Source organism: Vipera berus, assembly GCF_964194415.1.
Source record: "Vipera berus genome assembly, chromosome: 2".
Classification (NCBI taxonomy): domain Eukaryota; kingdom Metazoa; phylum Chordata; class Lepidosauria; order Squamata; family Viperidae; genus Vipera; species Vipera berus.
In genome coordinates this window covers 39,361,248-39,386,468 of record NC_138203.1, presented here as the reverse complement: position 1 = coordinate 39,386,468, position 25,221 = coordinate 39,361,248, and the positions used below count along the sequence as shown (strand labels likewise).

General features: G+C 39.1%; 1 protein-coding gene across 1 annotated transcript in view; it reads left to right on the top strand.

Annotated features, from left to right (window-relative positions):
- Positions 1–5,127, top strand: part of TMEM161B (transmembrane protein 161B) — a 46,226-nt gene extending 41,099 nt beyond the window's left edge. The window contains exon 12 of the mRNA XM_081319348.1: positions 1,059–5,127. Within this exon, the coding sequence (XP_081175474.1) occupies positions 1,059–1,324 (266 nt within the window). The 3' untranslated portion in view covers positions 1,325–5,127. The remainder of the gene's footprint in view (positions 1–1,058) is intronic.
- Positions 5,128–25,221: the final 20,094 nt, after the last annotated feature.

The following is a 25,221-nucleotide window of genomic DNA, read 5'->3' as shown; positions in this document are numbered from 1 at the left end:
TTACCAAGTTCTCTCCAAAATTCACATCAATCAAAACCCTGTACAAGAAAGCTTAATTCAAAGGCCTTATCCAAGAAAATAAGTGTGGCTTGCTTTTCAAATATTCCAAAATGTCCAACACATTTCTAACTAGATTTTATGTAAAAAACCCACATTAATCCTCATCAGTAAATTCTTGCAAAATTATTTTCAGTTTATCAGCTAAAATCGTGAACAACCTAAGTCATGATTCTATCATGATACTGACTTATCATTTCTTGTTAAAAGACATTTTTTTTAGCTATTAATGCTGTATTGGCCTCTTCAATTGTCTGCAATCTTTCTTCCTTCTAGGATAGAATTCATTATATTTTGTGAAAGTTGTAAAGATATTTTATCACAACATTTATAAGAAACTAATAATTCATCTGGTTACAAGCATTTTCCCTACTTTAATCTTTTTATAGCTTCAGGAACTTATACTTATAGATGTTCAGAATCTGTCTCTGTTCCTTTGTAATCCTTGGTAAATTTTGTTTCTTTAGATATTCATCAGTTTTTTCTAGAAAGATGTCATTTTTATACAAATTGGAATAATAATGATGAGATGCTTTTTGCATGCCACATTGCTCATCAATACAATATCTCTTTTTTGTAATTTCAGTATTATTATTCTTTTTTCTTGTAATTTATATGCTAGCCACTTCCCTGGTTTACAGTATTTGCAAACTCAGGTTTTTTTACATAATTCATTTTTATTTCCATTTACTGTGCTATTAATATAGACAATTGTTGTAAAAGCTTAATTTGTTGAGAAATACCTATCTCTTCTGGAAATTTCTTTAATTCTTTTTCTTTCCAAATATTTCCAAATTAATATTTCGTCTTTTAAAAAATTAAGCCTGATTTAATACTGAGAAAAGTTTGCACCATGTGTCTCAGGTTTCAAATGGTTGTCTCTGTCTTTATAAAAATGTTGCTTGTCTTTTCTAATAAGTATGCAGTTTTATACTTAGAAGCATGTAATTAAAATGATATAAAAACTTAGCAATGTTCTTGCCTTAATTATTTTTCTGTAGGTAACTATTCGTGGGGCATTTATCCAGATTTACCCCCAGAGGACAGTCCACAGAGCAGTTCAATAAACACTGAATCGTCATCTGATGATAGAAAGATGAAGGTAACGGTAATACAGCTAACAATGGCTCTGGCTAGCCTGAAGAACATTTTCACTCCACTGTTATTCAGAGGACTTCTTTCATTTCTTACTTGGTGGATTGCTGCTTGTCTTTTTTCCACAAGCCTTTTTGGGCTGTTCTATCATCAATACTTGACAGTAGCATGATTTTAGAAAGCAGCTATTCAAAGAAGTCTGTGTTCCCCAACAAAGCAGAAGAATATTGGAAGAAATAACATAAAGTTTCATTCCTTTAATACCTCTTCTATCATCACAAGCAATGTAGTGTGTAATATCAAAAAAACTTGACTTCAAAACACTGTTACCCAAATTTGTAGTCAGAATTATGAGAGGGTTACTTTGAGATTTGTTTTAAGTATTTTTTGTTTTCATGAGTTCCATCCTACCCTGGGGAGCATGATGTATTCAGTCATTGATTGACTGATCTTAGTGGTGTTAAGATAAAAAGATAATATTAATGGTGACTGCTTAAAAGTGAACTTTTAACTGAGCCATATAATGAGTCAGAAACTTGGATAACTTTTCTTTTGAAAAGTAAACTAATTCCACAGGACAAATGAAATACTGTATATTACAGTAAAGGAAACATCATTCTGAATAGAGTTTGTTGTAAATAAAGTGCATGGAATAAAGAAGAAATGTCCTGCAGGAGGTGTTTTCATATTAGTACTGCATCACTTGTGTGAAAATTCAGGAACGTAAGTTTCTCAGATGTTACAGGCATGTGTCTCTGAGCACTCATGTATTTAAAATGAATGTTTAGTGTTTATAATCTGCAGGCAGTAAACTCATGAATTGTTTGAAAGCTTACTACATGTACTTTGCTTCTGCACATTCACAAATTATGTAAACTGGTATAATATGCTCATGCATTTCATTGTACCACATAATATAATGTGTCAAGAAGTTCTAAAAATTGGTATTATAAGAGTAATATAATTATATTGTTTCAGTCTCATCAGTCATTTTAAAAATAATGAATGCCCATAAGAATCATTGAATGTTTAGTATTGGTGCTGATAATTAACTAGAAATTTATTTAGCTTTTATGGGTTCCATAATTTAACAAATGTCATTATTATAACACTAGTCAATGATATTTGACACAAATCAATACTGAACTAATTTAACAAGTATAATTCAGTAAACACTCGCAGTGGAGCGTATGCTGCAGGGTGGGCAAATTTTGATAATTATAATGGTGACTATTCCAGCACAAATATTTTTAAGTTCTGTAATAATAATTGATTAAATTTGTAGGCCACCTGACTCTCAATGACTTGGGGTGGCTCACAACAATCAAAGAAATTGCAATAAAATAAATAAAAAATAAAGATAAAAGATGGCAAACATGATGAAGTGAAAGCTCTCCCTTAGCAAAGATCTGGGTGAAGACCCAGATCTTTACAGCTCTAAACAACAACATAGTGGAGCTATATGGGTCTGGGGTGAGGGTAGGGAGGGGCTTCATTCTAGAGGGTAGACCTGACTACAGAGAAAGTGTACTTCAGAAATAACATTGTTTAATTAAACGAACCCAAAAGAGGCCAACCTGCAGGATCAAATTGGCCGGGCAGTTGTTATGAGAGACAGGTGATCCCTCAAGTAATCTGGCCCTATGCCTTATATAGCCAAAGGTGACAGCCAGCACTTTGAATTGCACCCAGAAGTAAACCAGTAGTCAGTGCAGATCATGAAGCTGAGGCTTTCCATGGGCATACCAAGGCATGCCTGTTACTGGTCATGACACTGTTAATGCTTATATTTACTATATATTCCCATCTTTTTCAAGCTCTACATAGAACCACTAGGTGAAGTCATCTACTGGTTTGGAGTTCTGTATCATCAATGTCACACAATCATTTCTTTTGACCAGGCCAGCCAATGAACTACAATATTTTGTGAAGTGAAAAGTTATAATTTCACTTATATAAATTATCTTTGCAGTAAATTTCATCCTTTTTGGAGAGAACTATCATTCCATCTGGCTATTACAATCACTATATAAATGTATAGGTTAGCCGTCTTTAAAAAAAATATTTAAGTACATATTCTCTCAGCAGAAATAAATGGGTATATATGCTAGTGGTAGATGGGCAGGACAGTTACAAATAATTGTCCAAATGGGGGATCATGACCTATAATTACTTGATATAAAGTGAGTCACGTCCATGGCCCTTTTGTTATTTCCTACAACCTTAGATTGAAATATATCCGTTCAAAAATTAGAATTAGGTCTCATTATCTGTATGGATAAAAAGAGGAGTTCATGTCTGAAAAATTAAAGGTTAATATGCAGGTAGCTACAAAAATCAAAGTATTGAATGGAATAAATAAAAAATATTCAACTAGTGAACATTAAAACTACTAATAGAAACTACTCCAATTGACTCTTTGCCAATATTATACCTCACATTTTATAAGTTTTGCTTCAAGTCTAATACAATTTCAGATTTGACTATCATTTCAAAACTAAGTCTAAAATGTTCCTAATTTGTGCCCAATCAGACTAATATAGAGCAGTAATGTTGATTAGGTTTTAGCATTGTCAAACAGGCTTATTTTTATTATGCTCATTATATGAGGAAAACTACATACATACTTGATGTTGATTGCCAGCTTTGCATAAACCATTCAACACTCCAGATTTTTAGAGTCCTCAGAAAAGTAGCATATGATTTAAAAAAACAACTGCCAGAATATGGATTTTAAATTTTGAAGTTTGTGCTCCTTTCCCAAACAATGTTTTTTAACCAAAATTAAGTGCAGTTCAGTTTATTGATAGTGGCTTGAACTGTGAATGGATTTCATGGAATTCTGAAGGATACATTTTTTAAAAAAAATTGTGAATCTTCAGACATGCATGCAGTGGGGCTTTCCTGTATTCCTGTATCACTTCCCATCAAAGTTTCTTCTATCTTTTCCTAAAATCTGATGTTGTAGATTGGTGCATTCAAATGGTAAAGAGCTGCAGCTAGAGGGAGAAAATGGTAGAAATAATGCACATATCATTTTGTAAGTGCTTTTGCTATTCAAGTACTTTTCTTTCCAAACTATTTTTTGATTCAATATAACTTATTTTGTGACATTTCTGCACATCACTGATTATTCTTCTGTAAGAAACAAAACATTGATATTACAACGGTAATTTGGTTTGGTACTTTGATATTTTTTTCCACACCCTTATGTATGTTTGTATTCTTTCATTGATTTCTGAATTATCAATTGCTTTTGTACAAGAATTTTCTTACTTGGTGGAAAAGGCATGTGTACATATATAGCTTCATGTATTAAAATGAATATCAATACTTTCTTTTGAATATATACATAAAGATGGAAACATAAAACATGGGAAATGGCAAATGAAAGAAAGTTTAATGTTGAAAAAACCTTGTAGAAAATGGGTTGTAACTAGTGACTGAAATCCAGTGTTACCTGGACAAATGGAATAAATTATGTGGGAACAAGAAAGAAAAGTATAATCCATATTGAAAGTTAAATTTTCATGGAATGCTCTTTTTGGATTGCCACATACAATACTACTTGTGCAAATTTTATTTTAAAAATATTGGTTAATTGCAACCTATATTTTAATGAAATTAGGTTGTAACTCATAAGTTTGTGTTTCCTAAGTTTGAAATAAAATTGCTTGTTACAAGATTTTTCATAATTTGTTTTATAAAATCACATTCAAGTAAATTCATAATGCCTTAAAGTACTGAAATGTTTCTGAAGAATTACATCACTCTTTGATGGTGAATCTTGATGACTCTGTTACATGGGAACATTGCAACAACCATTACTTTCCAATTTAAATATGTTGTTTCAATCTTGTTTTAGTGCAAGAAAATATATGGCATTTGAATATGTTGAATATTTTTTCAAAATATTTTCCATCTCTGTGATTTATGATAAAAATGTCTCTTTAATAAATATGGGTCAAACACTCAGTTGGGTGTCACATTGACATTGGGTTTTAGAAAAGCTAGTTGCAGTTGGTAGGAAATATTTTTGCGCTAAATATTGGGAAATAATTTTATACAGTATATTCATAAGGATGAACAATCTATAAATGCAGTTTTAATTGGAACAATATGTTACACCGAATAACAGCCTATAGATTTAAGATTTAAGATTTAAGATTTATTGAGATTTTTATACCGCCCTTCTCCCAAAGGGACTCAGGGCGGTTCACAGGGCATAAATATAAACAACAGTACAAACATTAAAAGATAATTAAATTAATGCCCAAGTTAAAACCAGAATAATAAAACAAACCTATAAAAAACCCAAGTACCCCCATCAGGCCAGACCCGCTAGTTCGAATAAATGGGTCTTCAACCCGCGACGGAAAGATCGGAGGTCTGATGCCATCCGGAGCTCAACCGGCAGTTGGTTCCATAACGCCGGAGCACCCACAGAGAAGGCCCTCCCCCTGGGGGCCACCAGTCGACATTCCTTGACAGGAGGCACCCTGAGGAGGCCCTCTCTGTGGGCGCACACAGGGCGGAGGGGAGTCGACGCCGGCAGCAGGTGGTCCTCGAGGTATCGCGGACCCATGCCATGTAGGGACTTAAAGATCATAACCAAAACCTTGAACCTTACCCGGAAGACAACTGGTAACCAATGCAGCTCACGGAGCAAAGGTGTAACATGGGAGTACCGGGAAACTCCCAAGACAACTCTCGCGGCCGCATTCTGCACCAGTTGGAGCCTCCGAGTAGTCTTCAAGGGAAGTCCCATGTAGAGAGCGTTACAGTAGTCTAGGCGAGAGGTCACGAGCGCATGAGTGACCGTACACAAGGCCTCCCGGTCCAGATAGGGCCGCAACTGGCGCACCAGGCGAACCTGGGCAAAAGCCCCCCTAGTCACGGCCACTATGTGATCCTCCAAAGTGAGTCGTGAATCTAGGAGGACTCCCAAGTTGCGAGCCCTATCCACAGGGGGTAAAAGCTCACCCCCCATAGAAAGAGGTGGAACATCCCGGGTGTCTCGGGAAGCCGGAATGTACAGCCACTCAGTCTTGTCAGGGTTGAGTTGAAGTCTGTTCCTCCCCATCCAGACCCGAACCGCCTCCAGGCAACGGGACATCACAGCGAGGGCATCACTGGGGTGGTTTGGGGTCGAAATAAAAAGTTGGGTATCATCAGCATATTGATGATACCCAACTCCAAAACCACGAATGATCTCACCCAGCGGTTTCATATAGATGTTGAACAGGAGAGGCGAGAGGACCGACCCCTGAGGAACTCCACAAGCGAGAGTCCTAGGGGTCGACCTCTGCCCCCCTGCCAACACCGACTGCGAGCGTCCCAGGAGATAGGAGGAGAACCACTGAAAAACCGTGCCTCCCACTCCCAATCCCCTGAGACGCTGCAGCAGGATACCATGGTCGATGGTATCGAAAGCCGCCGAGAGGTCTAATAGGACTAGGACAGAGGAATACCCCCTATCCCGAGCCCTCCAGAGATCATTCACCAGAGCGACCAATGCCGTCTCCGTGCTGTGCCCGGGCCTGAAACCCGATTGGTAAGGGTCCAGATAATCCGCTTCATCCAGGACCAGAGGGAGCTGATGCGCCACCACACTCTCAACAACCTTCGCAAGAAAGCGAAGGTTGGAGACTGGACGAAAGTTGTTCAATACAGCTGGGTCCAAGGCAGGCTTCTTGAGGAGAGGTCTCACCACCGCCTCCTTCAAGATGGTGGGGAAACAACCCTCACTCAAAGAAGCAGATATAACCGCCTGGAGCCAGCCTCGTGTCCTCTCCCTAGCTGCATAAACCAGCCAAGAAGGGCACGGGTCCAATAAACATGTGGTGGAACTCAGCTTCCCCATAATCCTGTCCACTTCATCAGGGGTCACAGAATCAAACTCCTCCCAGATAACATTGACAAGACCGCCCGTGTCCTGATCGTCAGACTCTGCCCAGCTGGAGTCCAAACCGGTCCGAATCCGAGCGATTTTATCCGACAGATGTTGACCAAACTCCTCGGCACGACCCTGCAAGGGATCCTCCCTCACCTCCTGATTAAGAAGGGAGCGAGTCACCCTAAACAAGGCGGCCGGGCGATTATCTGCGGACGCGATGAGGGTGGAGAAGTAATTACACCTCGCCTCCCTCATCGCAGCGAGATAAGACCTAATGTAGGTTCTTAACCGCAATCGGTCGGGTTCAGATCGGCTGGACCTCCAGCAGCTCTCTAGGCCCCGTTTCCGACGTTTCATCTCCCGGAGCTCCGCGGAGAACCATGGAGCTCGCTGGGATCTGCGCCGGGTCAGGGGCCGCAAGGGTACAACCCGGTCGAGTGCCTCAGTGGCTGCCCTTTCCCAGGCTTCCACTAAGGCATCCGCCGAGCTGTGAGCAATGGAGGCAGGTGGAGACCCCAGCGCCGCTTGGAATCTCTCAGGATCCATTAGGCGTCTGGGGCGGTACCATCTAGTTGGCTCCGTACCTCCACGGCGGGGGGTGGCAAAATGGAAGACCAGCCGCAGGAGGTGATGATCGGTCCATGACAGGGGCATAATAAATGGAAAGCCCCCACCAAGATCATCCAACCACCGTCCAGATAAGAAAATCAGGTCAAGGGTGTGGCCTCCCTCATGAGTTGGCTCAGAAATTACCTGCGTCAGGTCCATGGCCGTCATGGAAGCCATGAACTCCCGAGCAAGCTCAGATGAACCTCCCAGGGATGGTAGGTTGACGTCTCCCAAAACTATAAGTTTGGGGAACTCAACCACCAACCCTGAGAGGACATCGAGCAGCTCGGGCAGGGCTGCCGCTACGCGACTAGGCGAAATGTACACGAGCAGCAAGCCCAACTGCGCCCCAGAGCCAAATCTCATGAAGAGAGACTCACACCCGACTATCTGAGGAACGGTGGTCTCCCGCGGACATAAGGTCTCCCTAACGATCACCGCCACACCCCCACCCCTACCCTGAGCTCGAGGCTGGTGCAGCACCCGGAAGCCTGGTGGGCAAAGATCAACCAAAGGGACCCCACCCTCTGGGCCCAACCAAGTCTCCGTGATGCAAGCCAGGTCCGCATGCTCACCCTCAACTAAATCCCTAATAAGGGGAGCCTTGTTGACCACGGACCTGGCATTCAAGTACACCAGCCGGAGCTCAGGAGGCTGCACATCATCGCTCCCGGAACCTCGGGAAAGAGGCAGAGGGTCGGAGCGCCCCACCGCTTGCAAATAGCGGAGACGGCGCTCCCGGTAACGATATGGCCCCCTGTCTATCCGCCTGCTGCCATTCCCCGTCGTGGGAATTGGTAATCCCACGACCCGCTCATGAGCCCCGGAGACAACGACCCCTCGTTCTCCCCCCGCGCGGTCAGACCCAAGTCTGGCCTGAACTATGGTTGATTGGCCGCCCCCCAAAGCCAGACAACCCCTATCTCCCACCCCCCTCCCCAACCCCGTAAAAAATTTTGATAAAAACAAAATCAGGGGCCTCTTATTACATTTATGTTGACGGCCCCTACCCCTGCCCAGCCATCTCTCAGAGACCCAAAACTCAGGCCCTTCATCGAGGTTAGAATTTAAAGAGGCGGGTCGCACCCAGGCGAGGGGGGCACCCCTGAGGGCGAGCAAGTCCGTGCTGGTATATTGTCGCATGTTAGTCCAGCAAGTCCAGAATAGGTAGTCCTGGAGATGATCAAGTCCATAGGAGGGTCGAAGGCCGGAAAAGAAAATATCTGGATCCACACCCAGCTGCACTGCCACTTAGCTGGGTGCCCCAGTAAACAGGTCCCCCCCGCCCTCTCACGGCAAGTTGCAACTCTGTACCTGGGGATGGTCAAAGATATACTCTGGGTAGGCATGCCCCATAGAGCTCCCACCTCTATGGGGCTGCAGATGTAAAAGTCAGCCACTCTCCCACCATGGCTGATACCCAGGACCGACCAAATCCAAAGGGGAGAGGGGGAGGCAGACAAAGTTATATATTCAGGCAAAAGAGTAGACGGGCCAAAATGGGCGAAATGGTCTAAAAGCGTCACCGCCGTTAGAACGGTCCAAAGGTGGTATAAAGACCGCCTGTTGCTCCATTGAAGCGGTCCAAAGACGCCGTTGCCAACACAAGCGGTCCGAGGCAGCACAGGAAACATCATCGCCGCTAGGATAACTCTCAGTCGCCCTCTCCGCCGCCAGAACGGCCCGAGGACGATAGCGTCACTAAAAGCAGCCTGATGCAGTCTGGGGTAAGATGGAAGCACCACCGCCGGCGAGAGGGGCCAAGAGCCCGAGAAACATCGCAGTCATTCTCCAATTGATATTTTTCTACTTTTAAATACTCTACCACACTGGTAAGATATTGGTATAAATTATTTGTTTAAATAGATAGATTGAAAGTATCTTTTAAAATAGATGAAATGAAATAAAAAAGAATTGTAAAATGAGAAGAAATAATCCTACTGTATATTGATCATTCTATTAAGAATAGTGTTAAGCTATTTAACTTAGACAAAGTTTCAGACACCCCATTGGCTCTAAAACTCACCAAATAACTTTAGATGGAGAATGACAGACTCCCCAATCTACCTCATAGGCTTGTGTCTATGAATGAAAGGAGCCCCCCCTTCCCCCATTACATTGCTTTGACGGGAGTCCCCACCTCTCTCCGTTATACTGCTTTGAGTTCCTAAAAAGAGCCAGATACACACATAATCATTGATTGACTATGGGCTATCAAGTCAGTGTCAGCTCTTAGTCATCATGTAGATAGATTTTCTTGGATGCATGTACTAAATATATTCAATAAAGTGACATCACATATATGCCAACAATTATCTATCAAAAGATTATAGCTAAAGTTGGATTTTGAAGAAGCAAGATAAAAATATTTAAGCTTTTCAATTTTGGTGATGGAGAAGACTCCTGAGAAAACAATGGACAGTTAGAAAATAAACAAATAGATCATCAAACAAAGCAATCCTTACTCGAGGTACAACTGAGCTAGCTCAAATTATCTTTCTTCGGACATATGATGTGAAGACATACAATAGTTTTCTAGAGAAAGCTCTAGTGCTGGGAAAGAGGGAGAGGATAACCAGCAGCAAGGTGGATAAAGAAAGTTACAATGGCATTGAGTGCCACTAAAAGATTTAAAAGCCAGGTTAGGGACAGATCATCATGGAGAAAATCTGTGTGTCCCTAAGAGTTGACATCAACTTGATGGTAAATAATCAGTAGCTATTGATGTAGACATCTCCTGAAAAGGAACTTAACAGGAATATGTTGCCAAAAGAGAATTTTGTTACTTTATTCAAGATGATATTAGGAAGATAAATCTAGTAGAATAGGAACTTTTAGATAAAATACATTGCACAATGTAATATATTTTCTATTTCTACTATCAGATACTCTAGATTCCTTTGTGTATTTGTGATAAGATAAAAATAATTAAGATGAACTTAATTCTGAGGTTAATTTAAGCATTGCTTTCATTCATATTGTTTCAAGTAAATTTATAGGATATTAAATTCTGTGGCAGGGTCATCTCAAGAGTTTCATTGCCAAGTAAAATTACTTGTTGAGAAAGGTGGATATGATTTTCCACATATGTGTATCTTGAACATTTATCTTTGGTCATTGGTTTGAATAAGATACATCAGAACTGAGCTTTTTTTTTGGAGATTAGTCTGAAAGCTATTATTTCACTCCATTGCAGTTGTAGCAAACATTTGGAAACATGTTTGTGTAGTAATATTATTTCAATACCTGCAGTTTATGCCATAAAATGCATAAGAAAAATATTGTATCACAGATGCACATTTGAGATTTTTTCTTCATAAAAAGCTCATGTGGGACAACTCAGTATAGAGGAATGCAAAGATAATCTTGAAGAAGCTATGTAGCAGTAGTTAAGATAAAATAAGAGGCTATTCATTTCTGGGAAAGTAAAATGTATGAAAGTAAAATGTATCTCAGAATCACCCTGCTTTGATGTTGTTGTAGAGTATAATAACAATAATCCTTTGTCTCGGCTAATTTGGTGTACCATGAAACGTGAAATTCCAAGTTGTGGTAGCCATTATTTTTTAAGTAGGTCTATTGTCAATTTCACATTATCATCACTTTGGATCAACTTAGTTCTAAAAAATAGATTGCAGAATTTTAAGCCAAGTTTACACAAAACTACTTCTTGACTGTTTAATTCAGCTATAACTCTTGTTATTTGGTTTCTTTGACCATTATTCCATTGCTGTATCTGAAGTTATTCAAAGTTGGTACAGATTTTGCGACATTAATTAATGCTAAATCTACAACCATTACTGATTGAAAAAACTGAAGGAAGTTTATCAAATTAATATTAGCTATTCCTACTAGACTTGATCTCAGCCAAAAGGTCAAGAAGCTGTTTTTACATTCTTGATATCAGGAGTATGTCCTGTTTGTGTAAATCAATAAGTTGCTTTAAAGAATGTGAAATTTATTTTTATCTTAAAATGACGTTCTTATAGTAGAAAAGTTTATTTTATGTTTATTTGACACAAAATGTTTAATAAGAGTTGATTGCAATCAACCTTTTGGTGGAAATGCATTTGCAATGTTTGAGCACTAATTTGCATGGTTCGGACTTGTCTGTATATTGTGGGCATAACTGTTAAGATTTGAAGCCAATTGTTATAGATAAGGATGCATATGTTTTGTCTTACTACACCTTTAATATTTATAACACATCAAGTATTGTGGACTTTTTCCACATGGGGGAATGCAGAAATAATTCCTTTACAACAAGGAAAAAACTTCTATTTTACAATAGACTACTTGATGTATGTGGTCTTTACATTTGAATTGCAGGGTATGTGTTTGTTCCTAACAAGTGAGCATCACAGAGGGCTTTCTCGCTCTCTTTATTTAAAGCAATCTAATCAAATGCCTTGGAGATGCCTGTCTATGTGATAATTTTCCATTTTTTTTCTTTTTCCTGTATTTTTTTAAAAAACAATGTTATTTTATTCTGTCATGTATGCAATTTTCCTCTTGTTAATGGGTTTGATGTGATAAAAATAAATTATAAAGAAGAATTAAGTGGGCTGTCTTTTCACTCTTTATTAATCAGCTAGTCTAAGTGACAGTACCTAACTGGCCTTGGCTGATACTGAAAAGCTAATCAGAATTGAATCTTGGTTATACTTAGATGGGAGACACCAGGAAATCTAGATTGAGTGCAGTGAAGATTTTGTTGATATTACCTTTCCTATGCATTTCACTGTCTCACTTCTCACCTGAACTTTAATGGACTGTATGCAATGGTGGGGGAGGTGGATGATGAGACTTATAATAAATATGGGAGAAGTTGAATCATTCGTCCATTTCCACCATTAAAAGTAGTACAAACACAACTCTGTTCAGACTGTTTCTGCTGGTGGAATCAAATCTTAGAAATAGATGTGGCTCCTGAAATCAGGCATTTGTATTCTAAAGTTTCTGTGAAATAGAGCTCAGCTCCTGGTGTTTTCATGGACACATCTATATAGTTTTAAAGCAGCAGCTTAGAAGTGATTTGCCATTGAGACTTTCTGGGAGGCATCTATTTCCTATTTTGCAATCTAGCCTACACTCCTGTCATTTCCTGAAGTTCTCTCATCCAAGTACAGGCCAGAACCAAGATCAGCCAAGGGCAGTTTTAAAATACTTAGCTGTTATCTGTGTCAGCTTTCTTCTTTTCAATCTAGGATCTCAAAAATCTATACTGTACTGAGATAATTCCAATAAAAGTGAGCCATTAAAGTTTATAAACTTTTGATATAGTCCTTGGAATCAGAAATGTGAAGAAAGCATTCAGACAATGTTGCTATTTTGGGTAATGAATATTGAGTAAATTTGGCTCTCGGCTCATTGCTTGCTGCAATGTATGTAATACTCATTTTACATAATGACTGGCAAATATTCAGACACAAAGTAGGCGATATGTTGAAATCAATAATGATAAAAAATGGGAGCTAAATATTTCTTCCGTTTATATTTTTATGGCATCTACAAAGTACGTAGCCCTATTACTGTGTGCTATGCCAAGAAGAAAAACTATATATTAATCTACAGTATTTTTGTATGACAGGCAGCACTTTACTAATAATGGTGGGAAGAGTAAGCGGTACAAGCCTTTCTACTCTTCAAGTGTTATAGAAATTACACAACCATCATTATGTAATACTAGTATAGTAAACATTGTTCCATAAGAATTCAGTGAAGTATTCTAGAAGAAACTAGATTCTTCAATCTTTAGTAACATTGGTTATTGGTAAAGCACCAGCCATAATTGATGTATATAACTTTTTATACCTGCTGTGTATAAAAGTCAGAAGCAATTGTGTATAAGTTACTTGTGCAAAAAGGACTCCTGTTGTTGCAAAGCCGTATCAATTGTGCTAATTTTTGCTAAACAATAGAAGATACTTCATGCTGTTATCTTGTGTATATTGTAAGCTGCTTCTGTAGCTGAAGTTTATATAATAGAAAACCTGAAAGCAATTTAAGCAAACACCAAAATGTTCCTGTGTAAATTTATACTTTCAGAATGCAAGTATTTACCTATTGTGCATTTCTGGTTAGAGACCAGTTATTTAGATAATTCTACTTGGTGTGTGTATTTGTAGATTACATATTGTTAAGAAAATACACTTAATTTCCTTTTTGAAGTATTTCTAAAAATGATATCAAAAGCTACTTGGCCTGTCAATAAATATCAAATTATTTTTTTTAATTATACAGTTGCTTTTTATGACAAGCTTATTCCAAATAATTCTCTGCCAGATAATCTGAACATCAAGTATAATTTATCTTATTGGGTTTTCTTTGGTAATTAACGCTGGAGTTAAATTAAGAGTAAAGTGTGAGCTGGTGATAGCATAAAATAATAGGAATTCTAAATATAATGGCATAAATACATTTGGAAAATATTATCCTAAAGAAATCTATATTTCATGAGAATGTAACTTTGCATCTATTAACTTTATGAGGTCACTATCATAACCAAATTAATTTTTCTTTTACAAAAAGGAGATTCCAGGAAGTAATAAACAAGGTAGACATATCTGACCTGAATTTTTTTTTTAGTCTTTGTTAAACATGTTTTTATGAATAATGTATTAAACCTTGCAACCTGAAAGTTCTACCTGAGTAACTACTTTCCACTGAAAGATCTCTGTAGTTTTAATATACTCAATTGTCAAAGAGCAGTTATTTTACTGTGCAAGCAGGCTAAAGCTGCTTTTACAATTGCATAAAAGTTGTATAAAGAAGCTAGTAATCAGTTATGAAAATTCACATTTTTTAATTTTTAGCAACAATTTTTAGTAACAATTTTAGAAATTGTTACATTGGGATGGATTGGCTTAAGATGAACAGTTCCTGACTGCAAAAATAAGCTCTTTGTTTTTTCTGCAAAAGCATCAAGAAAGGCACTGTTTTGTTGGGGAACAAGAAATAGAATAGCGACAAGAGTATTGCCATTGACCTTGGTACTATTTGTGTGCTATTTCATTTTATGTTAAAATTGGCAGGCTGTTAACATCCTGAGGTGTTTGACCATTTGTACAGTATGTGGTAACTATGGGGACATTGGGCCTAGTTGAATAGCATATTTCGTTCAGATTGGAAATTTGAGAATTATGTCAGGCATAATTCAACTTAACTTTGTGATTAAAGTTCCAGTGGAAACTCAGCTGAATTTGAGCCATTTAAATATTCCGTTAAAAATAAATTATAACGGGGAACATTCAAAAGTGGAAAGAGGGGCACATAACTAAGTCAGAATATCAGCAAATAGCCCATGCCTGCAAAGATGAAGTAAGGAAAGCTAAGGCTCAAAATGAAAAAAACAAGAAAAAAGTTAAGGAAATGATTGGTCCATTAGTGGGGGAAAGTGGCAAGAAGGTGACAAGCAACAGGGAGAAAGTAGAACTATTTAACTCGTTTTTTGCATCTGTCTTTGCACAAAGGGAAAAACCAGTCCAACCTATCAAAAACAGTGCCATAAAAAACAGAAGTTAAGATAGGCAAGAAAATGGTAAGTGGGCACATGTCCACCCTAGACGAGTTCAAATCACCAGGACCAGATGGATTGCACCCCAAGGTTCTCAAGGAACTGGCAGATGTGATCTCAGAACCACTGAACTATATTTTTCAAAGATCCTGGAACACTGGGGAACTACCAGAGGAATGGAAAAGAGCTGATGTAGTTCCCATCTTCAGAAAAGGGGAAAAAATAGATCCTGGAAACTACAGACCTATCAGCCTGACCTCAATACCTGGGAAGATTCTGGAAAAGATAAACGACAAATCAGTGAACACCTAGAGGCAAACAAAGTCATTACTAAAAGCCAACATGGGTTTGTCAAAAACAGATCATGCCAGACAAATGTTATTGCATTCTTTGACCAAGTGACAAAATTAGTGGACCAGAGAAATGCTGTGGATATAATTTACTTGAACTTCAGTAAGGCATTTGATAAAGTAGATCACAACCTACTACTTGATAAGATAGAAAAATGTGGGTTAGACAGCATCACCACCAGATGGATTTGTAGCTGTCTGACCGGCCGTACTCATTGTGTGGTCCTCAGTGGAACTGCATCTACATGGAGGGAAGTGCGTAGTAGGGTGCCCCAGGGCTCTGTTCTGGACCTAGTGCTCTTCAACATCTTCATCAATGATTTGGATGAGGGGATAGATGGGGAACTCATCAAATTTGCAGATGACAGCAAGCTGGCAAGAATAGCCCAGAAGATAGGCTTAAGGTACAGGAGGATCTGGACAGACTTGCACACTGGGTGCTATGTAACAATGAAATTCAATGGTGAAAAAAGTAAGGTTCTAAGTTTAGGCAAGAAAAACCAAATGTAAAGGTATAGTATAGGTGGTACCTTGCTCAGTAGTAACTGTGAAAGGGATCTCGGAGTCCTAGTGGACAATCACTTAGATATGAGCCAGCAGTGTGCTGCAGCTGCCAAAAAAGCCAACACATGCTAGGCTGCATTAACAGAGGGATAGAATCAAGATCATGTGAAGTATTAATACCACTTTACAATGCCTTGGTAAGGCCACACTTGGAATACTGCATCCAGTTTTGGTCACCATGATGTAAAAAGGATGTTGAGACTCTAGAAAGAGTTCAGTGAAGAGCAACAAAGATGATTAGGGGACTGGAGGCTAAAACATATAAGGAACGGTTGCTGGAATTGGGTATGTCTAGTTTAATGAAGAGAAGGACGAGGGGGGACATGATAGCAGTGTTCCAATATCTCAGGGGCTTCCACAAAGAAGAGGGAGTCAAGCTATTCTCCAAAGCGCCTGAAGGCAGGACAAGAAGCAACGGATGGAAACTAACCAAAGAGAGAAGCAACCTAGAACTAAGGAGAAACTTCCTGACAGTTAGAACAATTAACCAGTGGAACAACCTGCTTCCAGAAGTGGTAAAAGCTTCAACACTGGAAGTTTTTAAGAAAAGACTGGACAGCCATTTGTCTGAAATGGTATAGGGTTTCCTGCCTGAATGGGATGAGACTAGGTGACCTCCAAGGTCTCTTCCATCATCATCATCATCATCATCATCATCATCATCATCATCATCATCATCATCATCATTATTATTATTATTATTATTATTATTATTATTATTATTATTATTATTATGCTACAATGAAGATGCTTCACTGACAGAATGAGGAATAGAGCAAGAGTGGTAAAAGTCATTAATTAGGTCAATTTGGATGGCTTTACTGTAATAGTACCTTTGAAACTATTTTAGACATGGATAAGTAATGGACAACACAACAACCTTCAAATTATGGAGCAAGCAGGCTGTAAAAAAGGTGGCTAGACCAATGAAAACATTTTACATCAGTTTGAAAAACAGAACTTCCAAAAACTTTTGCAAATGTTTTTCTTATTTTTCTAGTGCTCAGTTTGGCATGCAATGCAGAATGAAGACTGCTATGTTGTAAAGGAGTTGTTTGCCATTTATTGCCTCTGATCACGGGTCCACCTTCTCTGTGTCTTAAACAAGCAGCACCTTTTTGTTATATAGCATAAAAGAAATATGAACTTGAGTTCAAGAAGCATTACAGAGGCAATGACAGGATGTGACCACATGTTCCCATTCTGTTGTTTTATTAACATCTCCTGAGGCAAATGTGAATTTTTCTTAGCCTGTGCAGCTACTTTACAAACCCAGGAAAAGTTGTTGCTTCTTCAAAATATAGAAAAGGCACCTGTACTGGATCCAAAGGTCCTTCGTCCGTTTTTGATTCTGATATTGTACACCTCCAGTAAAGGGGGGCAGGATCATACCTGTCCATCAGCATCACTCAATTTTATTTGGGGAAAAATGGCAAAAGAAAGATGAAGTTTGAAAATGGCCCAGATCTAGCTAGGAACTATAACGTGTACTTTTAAAAAACGCTTCCAGGTAGTTGGGCGGCAGAATGGGAGGTGGGTGGCTGGGTGGTACTAGCCCTTTTGTATCTTCCTCCATCTTCTCTCATTTTCACTTTACCCACAGCAAAGATATTAAATATTGGGGGGGTGAATTAAAAAAACAACTGTTTATTCTTTCCCTGGCTGCTTTTAATTCAAAATGCTGGGAAATTGCAAGTACTGATTTTCAATAGCATTTTCTGAAGAGGTTAGGATCAATTTTGATTATTTCGTTGCAATCAGCTGTGAGCATGAGGGTGGGGAATTCTTCACTTGCTATTCACATCTTAAGTTAACTACTCCTAATTGCTGGTAACAATTGCATATAGTGTCCCAGAAAATATCAAGAATGGACTCTCCTTTATTTTATTTATTTATTTATTTATTTATTTATTTATTTATTTATTATTTATTTATTTATTTATTTATTTATTTTTATATACCACCCTTCTCCCGAGGGACTCGGGGCGGTGTACAGAGCAAGGTAGGTATACAGTTAAACAGTAGTAAAAATAAATGAAACCCCAAGCGCTATCAGGCCAGGCCGGACTGCTGGAACAGGTAGGTTTTTAAGTCGCGCCGGAAGGTGCGAAGGTCGGGGGCCATCCTGATTTTGGTAGGCAAGCAGTTCCAGAGGGTTGGTGCACCCACTGAGAATGCCCTCCCCCTGGGAGCCACCAGTCGGCATTCTCTGACCGGTGGCACCCTGAGGAGGCCCTCTCTGTGGGAGCGCACAGGACGTAGGGGTGTTGACGCTGGCAGTAGGTGCTCCCGCAGGTAATCCGGACCCATGCCATGTAGGGCTTTGTATGTCATCACTAGCACCTTGAATTTCACTCGGAAGACGACTGGAAGCCAGTGCAGCTCACGGAGGAGAGGTGTGATATGGGAGTATCAGGCGGCCCCCAAATGTGTGCGTGCAGCTGCACTCTGCACCAGCTGAAGCTTCTGAGTGGCTCTCAAGGGCAGCCCCATGTAGAGAGCGTTGCAGTAGTCAAGGCGAGAGGTCACAAGTGCATGGGTGACTGTACGTAAGGCATCCAGGTCCAGATAAGGTCGTAGTTGGCGCACCAGTCGAACCCGAGTGAAGGCCCCCCTGGTCACAGCTCCTATGTGATCTTCCAGGGATAGCTGTGAGTCTAGGAGGACACCCAGGTTGCGGGCCCTATCAACCGGGGGTAATACCGTATATACTTGAGTATAAGCCGACTCGAGTATAAGCCGAGACCCCCAATTTCACCCCCAAAAACTGGGAAAAGTTGTTGACTCGAGTATAAGCCGATCCGCCGTTCTGCAAGCCTCCGCCGCCGGCGGAGGCTGGATCCGCGCTCTGCAAGCCTCTGCCGCCAGCAGAGGCTCGATCCGCCATTTTGCAAGCCTGAATACACAGGAATACCCTGTGTGGCCGCGGCTCTCGGGGAAGCCCTGGCTGTCCGCTTCCTCGCTCCACGCTGCCATTCGGGGCCCGCGCGTTCCCCGGGCAAATCGCGGCACCCAGCAGGTGAGGAAACACGCCCGCTCCAGTCACCCCCCCTTCCCTCAGGAGACGCGAAGCAAGTGACCGCCCGGAGCTTACGAGGACTTGCGCGCGGCCGAAGTCTAGCCGTAGGAGGTGATGATCGGTCCATGACAGGGGCATAACGGTTAGGGAGCCCCCACCAATTTCATCACGCCACCGTCCAGATAAGAAAACCAAGTCGGGGGTGTGGCCTCCCTCATGAGTCGGTCCTGAAATTATTTGCGACAGGTCCATGGCCGTCATGGAAGCCATGAACTCCCGAGCTAGTTCGGATGATCCTCCTAGGGATGGTAGGTTGAAGTCGCCCAAGACCATGAGTTTGGGGAATTCAACCACCAACCCCGAGAGGATATCGAGTAGCTTACGCAGGGCTGCCGCTGCGCGATTAGGTGGAAGGTACGCCAGCAGCAGGCCCAACTGCGCCCCAGGACCGTATCTCAGAAAGAGAGACTCACACCCGACTATCTGAGGGACGGTGGTCTCCCGCGGGCTAAGGGTCTCCCTGATGATTACTGCCACTCCTCCTTTAGCATTCACCCTGACTGGAAAGTAGATTTGTTACTCCTTTAGATCAAATTCCAATCCCTCTACTGTACTACTTCTCCCCAGTTTGATATTGAGAAAAAAGAAGTTCAAGATTTACACATGCCCATTTTCTGTTTATGGAGTGCTTCAAAGTGCTGGGCTGTTTTGATTCTGGTCACTTCAGAACAGGGATGAAGTAAGAGCTATCTTACTTTTTGCAACAGATAGCAATAGACTCTATCTGGTAGGAGAGATTAGAATAATGTATTCTAGGAACACAATAGTAGCAAGATTTCTAGATCATTTTCTGGGGTAACCTTTCTCAATTTAGTGCCTTCAAATTATTTGAAATTCTGGGACTAGTAGGAATGGTATCGCCCCACTTCAAATAATGTCTTGCTTTTTTATTTGCATGTATCCAACAAGTTTTGGTGTGCAAAAGAAATCCAAAGTAGGCTGTAAAATAAAATCGAGAGAGCAATAATAACAGCAACAAGCATAAATTTAACAGGATTTTAAAAGATGGAATAAAACATCACCAATTAACCAGGGCTGGGAGAGGAGATAAGAATTCATTGAGGATAAAAGTCAGCAGCATGGCATCAGGCAGGTTTCCAATGGTGGGCATTACCTCTACACTGACCAGCTACCATGCTTCATAGAGTAGGCACTGCCTTTGCCTGCTTGCTGAACACACAGGGAAGAACATGGACCAGCACAGCACAGACGATATTCCTGCATAATGAGACTGCCCTGGAGCTGTTAAGGAAAATCTAGGCAATGCTGCTTCACTTAATCATTCCATCTACTACTGATGCCTAAAGTTAACTGCAGTTGAGACCACTGTATATTTTGTACCAACTATTTATAGGATCCTGTGGATTTTCTCTTACTGCCATATACATGAGATCCCAAAGGGGTTATTAAACAAGTAGGTATACTGCAACTTGTATGCCAAGGCAGAACTATGGAAATGTTGCTTCCCGACAAAGGAAAGGTTTTGAATAGATTTAATAAACTGGAAAGGGGAGCTTCAGTTGCAATATTTCCAAATTTAAGCAACAGGTTTAATGTGATGCCAGAAATATAATATTTATTGGAGTTCCATTGCAAAATTGGTGAAGAAATTAAGTATATTTAAATATGCATTAATGCTTGAGGAAGATGTTCCCTAGAGATTTGAACTTCTATGCATATACCTTCCAAGTTGCCCACTTAGTCTGTAGCTATCTCACCTTATTTATTTTTGCTAGGCTGACCTACATTATCTGATTCTTTTCTCTTGCAATCATAGAAAGCATTGAAGGAAAAGGAGAACCTTTCCTTACTGATCTAAGCTTTCAGCTTAGCTATTGTCACTAGTAATGGCTTCTCTAATTATGGGCCACTTTTATGGTCTGTGCAACAGGAAAAAATACCATCCTATTTATAAAAAGGCATGAAAAATGGTCTTTCAATAAAAAAAATTGTCTGATCTTTTAATTATACAAATAATGTACATTAATGTCAGTTTAAGACTTGAGGGTTTGATTTAATTCTAGAAATCTGTGGAAAATATTCTGAAGAAACCTGAAGTTAAGGTCAATCAGCATTATTAGCAGGCTGGATCCATTTCTGTACAGATAAAGATTAAAAGGTTTGGTCTATTTTTGTTCTCCACCTGTTCTTTGAAAGATCATTATGGACACTTATGAAATTATGCACAACTTTGAAAAAAAATAAGCAGTGCTTTTCTTTCTCTTGCTACCATGGGAAGATATTCAATGAAATTAAGCATCAAAATAGATAAAACAATTCCTTCACATGGAACAATATTGAATTAATAATTTATTTGTGTCTATAGCCAATGATTTAAATTACTTTAAACAGGTATTGGAAAAATCCATAGAATTTGAAACATAGCTCAAGGTATATGCAGCTTACACGTTAAGAATCAAAACAGTTCTACTGTTGTTGGCAAATCTTAACTAATTATAAAAACAATCTGTAGATGGTACCATCCCCTTATAAAATTGCAATATACTAAAGAAGGTCTTTCTAGTTTGTAATGATTTTGAATTCAGTTGTAGATATTTTGATCAATTGATATGTGTCATCAAGTTGATGTGTTTTTTTTAGTCACCACAGATATATATTTTTTCCTTGACCATCTGTTCCTAACCTGGTGTTCCAGGTCTTCCAATGGTTAGTAGATATTTCCATATTTGATAACTTGAGCTCAAAACTTGAAATCAAATTTGGTGACAATGATAATTTTGATTGACAGTCAACTAAATTCATTTAATCTGACTTAAAGATTTTGAGGAAATAACAGCCTTTATCAATTCTTGTAGTCCATTTTCTCCTTATTTTATAAAATGCTACAAAATAAGAAATTATTGCCTTCAAGATTTACTATAGCAAAACACTACAAAGCTAAAGTACATATTTAAGTCAACATGTAGTAAAAGATATTGGGTGAAAAATGTGAAATAAAGGTGAGTAAAAAGTATTATTTAAAGCTTATTTTTCTGTTAAGTATAGTTTTTTAATTTTTTATTCATCTTTAGTCAACATGTTTAAGATTACTTTATAATCAATTGTTATTGTTTTGAAGGCTCTTGATTGTTCCTTAGGAACTTTTACTTTGCTTTTGATTTCAATCATCCTGAAGATTTTCTCCACCAGATAGTACTTCATGCTACTTTAAGCTTGCTGAAATTAGCTCTCCTGAAATCCTTTGTGTCTGTGTACACAAGGTTATAATGAAAAGTAATGTTTCTACCTATATAACAAGGGACATTTTTATATATTAAACAGGAAATAATTCTTGAAATGAGCTCCTTTGTTACCTATATTTACTTATTTACACAATCACATCATCTACTGCAATGTCTGCCAGTGATGACTTCTTAAATGAGTGAATATGCAGCCAAAGGCAGAACCCAAAAACTAGCACAAAGGGAGAAATGGAGGCAAGGGTAGAGACCTGGTTTTACAAGAAAGTAAAACAAAGCCAAAAGTGAAATTTTTTACATCTATGCATAGAATATGGGAATTAAATGAGGAAAATGAGCGATCTTGACTCAGAAAGACAAGTGCATAGATATTTAGATAAATAGATACTAGATATTTGTATTTAATTATAGTATATATAAGGAGCCTTGGTGGAGCAGTGGGCTAATGCCTCCTTAAGTAACGCCAGCTGCCTGCAATTAGTGCAGGTTCGCATCCCACCAGGCTCAAGGTTGACTCAGCCTTCCGAGGTAGGTAAAATGAGGACCCAGATTGTTGGGGGCAATAAGCTGACTTTGTAATAATGCCACTTGGGGGGGGGCTAATAAGGCCTAATAAGCAGGCATATACATAGAATGAAGGCTATTGCTAAGCACATTGGTTTGTGCTTAAATTGTAAGCCGCCCTGAGTCTTCGGAGAAGGGAGGTATATAAATGGGATTAAAATAAAATAAATAAAAATAAATAAATATTTGTATGTATTTATAATGTATATACATATTATAATGTTTATATATAATTTAGCTGCACGGAGTCATTCACTGTAAGTTGGAATAATTTCAATAAGTAATAAAATGTTTAAATAAATACAGTAGATATTACTGTAAGTTGATATTGGCAATTGGCACATAGCACTATAAAACACTACAACTTACTCAAAAGGAATATTCAAAGCAACTGACCCAACAAAAAGTATGGGGGGAGGGGCATGTTGCATTTTTTTTTAAAGGAAAAAAATATACTTGCACAAAACTTGAACTGGAATGTAGAATTGCTGCTGGAAAGATTTGGGTAAGAATTAAAAAGGGAAATAAAATTGTTACTGTTGTTGGACTTTATTATAGACTACCTGTGAAATATGGAGATGAGCTCTTTCAAGCATCAGATGACTTATCTTTCAAAGAACCATGTAAATGCATAATTTCAATTATCTTAACATCTTCTGGGAATCTAACTCAGACAAGAGACAGAGATGCAAGAAATTATTTTCCTTTTTGCTGATTAAAGCAAAACCAGGACTCTGCTGTTGAAACCTAATCCTCACAAAGAATGAAGAATTGCTTGAAGAAGTAAGAATGACTGGTACCCTGGATGTCCTTGAGTTTATGGGGTCCAGAGGGGAAGAGTTGAGAAAAGTCAAACTTGTATATTAGACTTAGAAAAGTGTATTTTGATGAACTCTGATGAAAGTTAAATCAGATTAAATGGTTTGAAAAACTAAGAATAAAAATATTCAAGATGGATGAGGAAGTGTATGAAAGGAGCTACTGGAGTCTCCTGCCTCTTGTAGGAAGGCTCCTTCCTTCCTACTATAAGGAGAAAAAAAGCTACAGAAACTAAAGAGACCAGTGTGAAGATATACAAAGTTCTGAACAGAAAAAAGAGGCATGTACATGTAATTCTCAGACAAGAACCCTTGTCCAGAAACCAATCAAACTATGTAAAAAGTGGCACTTATGATCTGGTCCTCAAAGATCTGGCTATCTCAGCACCCCCATGGTCAAATGATTGCAATCTGGGTGTTTGGCAACCAGCTTGCATTTAAAATGGTTGCACTGTCCTGCAGTCATGATCACCATTTATGATCTTCTCTGCAATGTTCCACAAGGAAATTGTCTATAATAGTTTATTCAGTCAATGAACTTCCCACACCCAGCAGCAGCCACTTAACCTGCCTGCCAGCCTCCTTATGAGCTACTCGAGATCTAGAATTTCCTGCTGGTTTCCCCACTGACTTTGCTTCTGGGAAGCCGGCAGGAAGTTGCAAGGCTTAATGACCAGTGATCCTTGCTTCATGACAGTAATGGGGACTGCAGAGATTGTCATTGCTAAGTGATACAATCACATGATGTTGTGCTTTGCAACTTAGCATCACTTATCTACAGAAATTCTGGTTCCAATTACTGTTGTTAACTGAGGACTACCTGTATTGGAAATAGAAGGAGGGACACATTACTAAAAAAAAAGTATTTTAGTCTTCATTAACTGTAGGAACTAGAACAGGCTAAATGTTAGAAGGAGTTGATATTTATGTTGTTTATTTGAATTAGAAAAAAGAATACCAAGGAGGATCCATTGTGTGGAGAAAAAGGGATAAATTGGTAGTGGTGAGAAGGCAGAAATTTTCAACTTCTGTTTTGTCCATCTTCTCTTAAAAGATAAATGGGACTCCTCTTGGTTAACATATCAGGGAAGGAAAGTATAGATAACTAAGCTAATTTAAATGAATTCAAGTCTGCAGGGCCAGATATATTACATCCTAAGTTACAGAAAGGAATTTAGTGAGGTACTTCTAGAACAGCTTCTAAAAATCTTTGAGAAGTCCTAGAGATCTGGTGAAATAACATAGGAACCAATATCGTGCCCATTTTCAAAAGGCAAAGGAGATTCCAGAAATTACAAGCCAGTCATCTTGATCAGGTTAAGGACATATGAAATAACAGATTATTTCATAGCATATCTGTGAGCAGGTGTGTAGGCATGCTACAATTTAAAAAATCTGGCATGGGCTTGTCATAAATTGTATCAGATTACCTGTATCTCTTTTGATAGACTTCTAGCTTAATAGTTAGAGAAT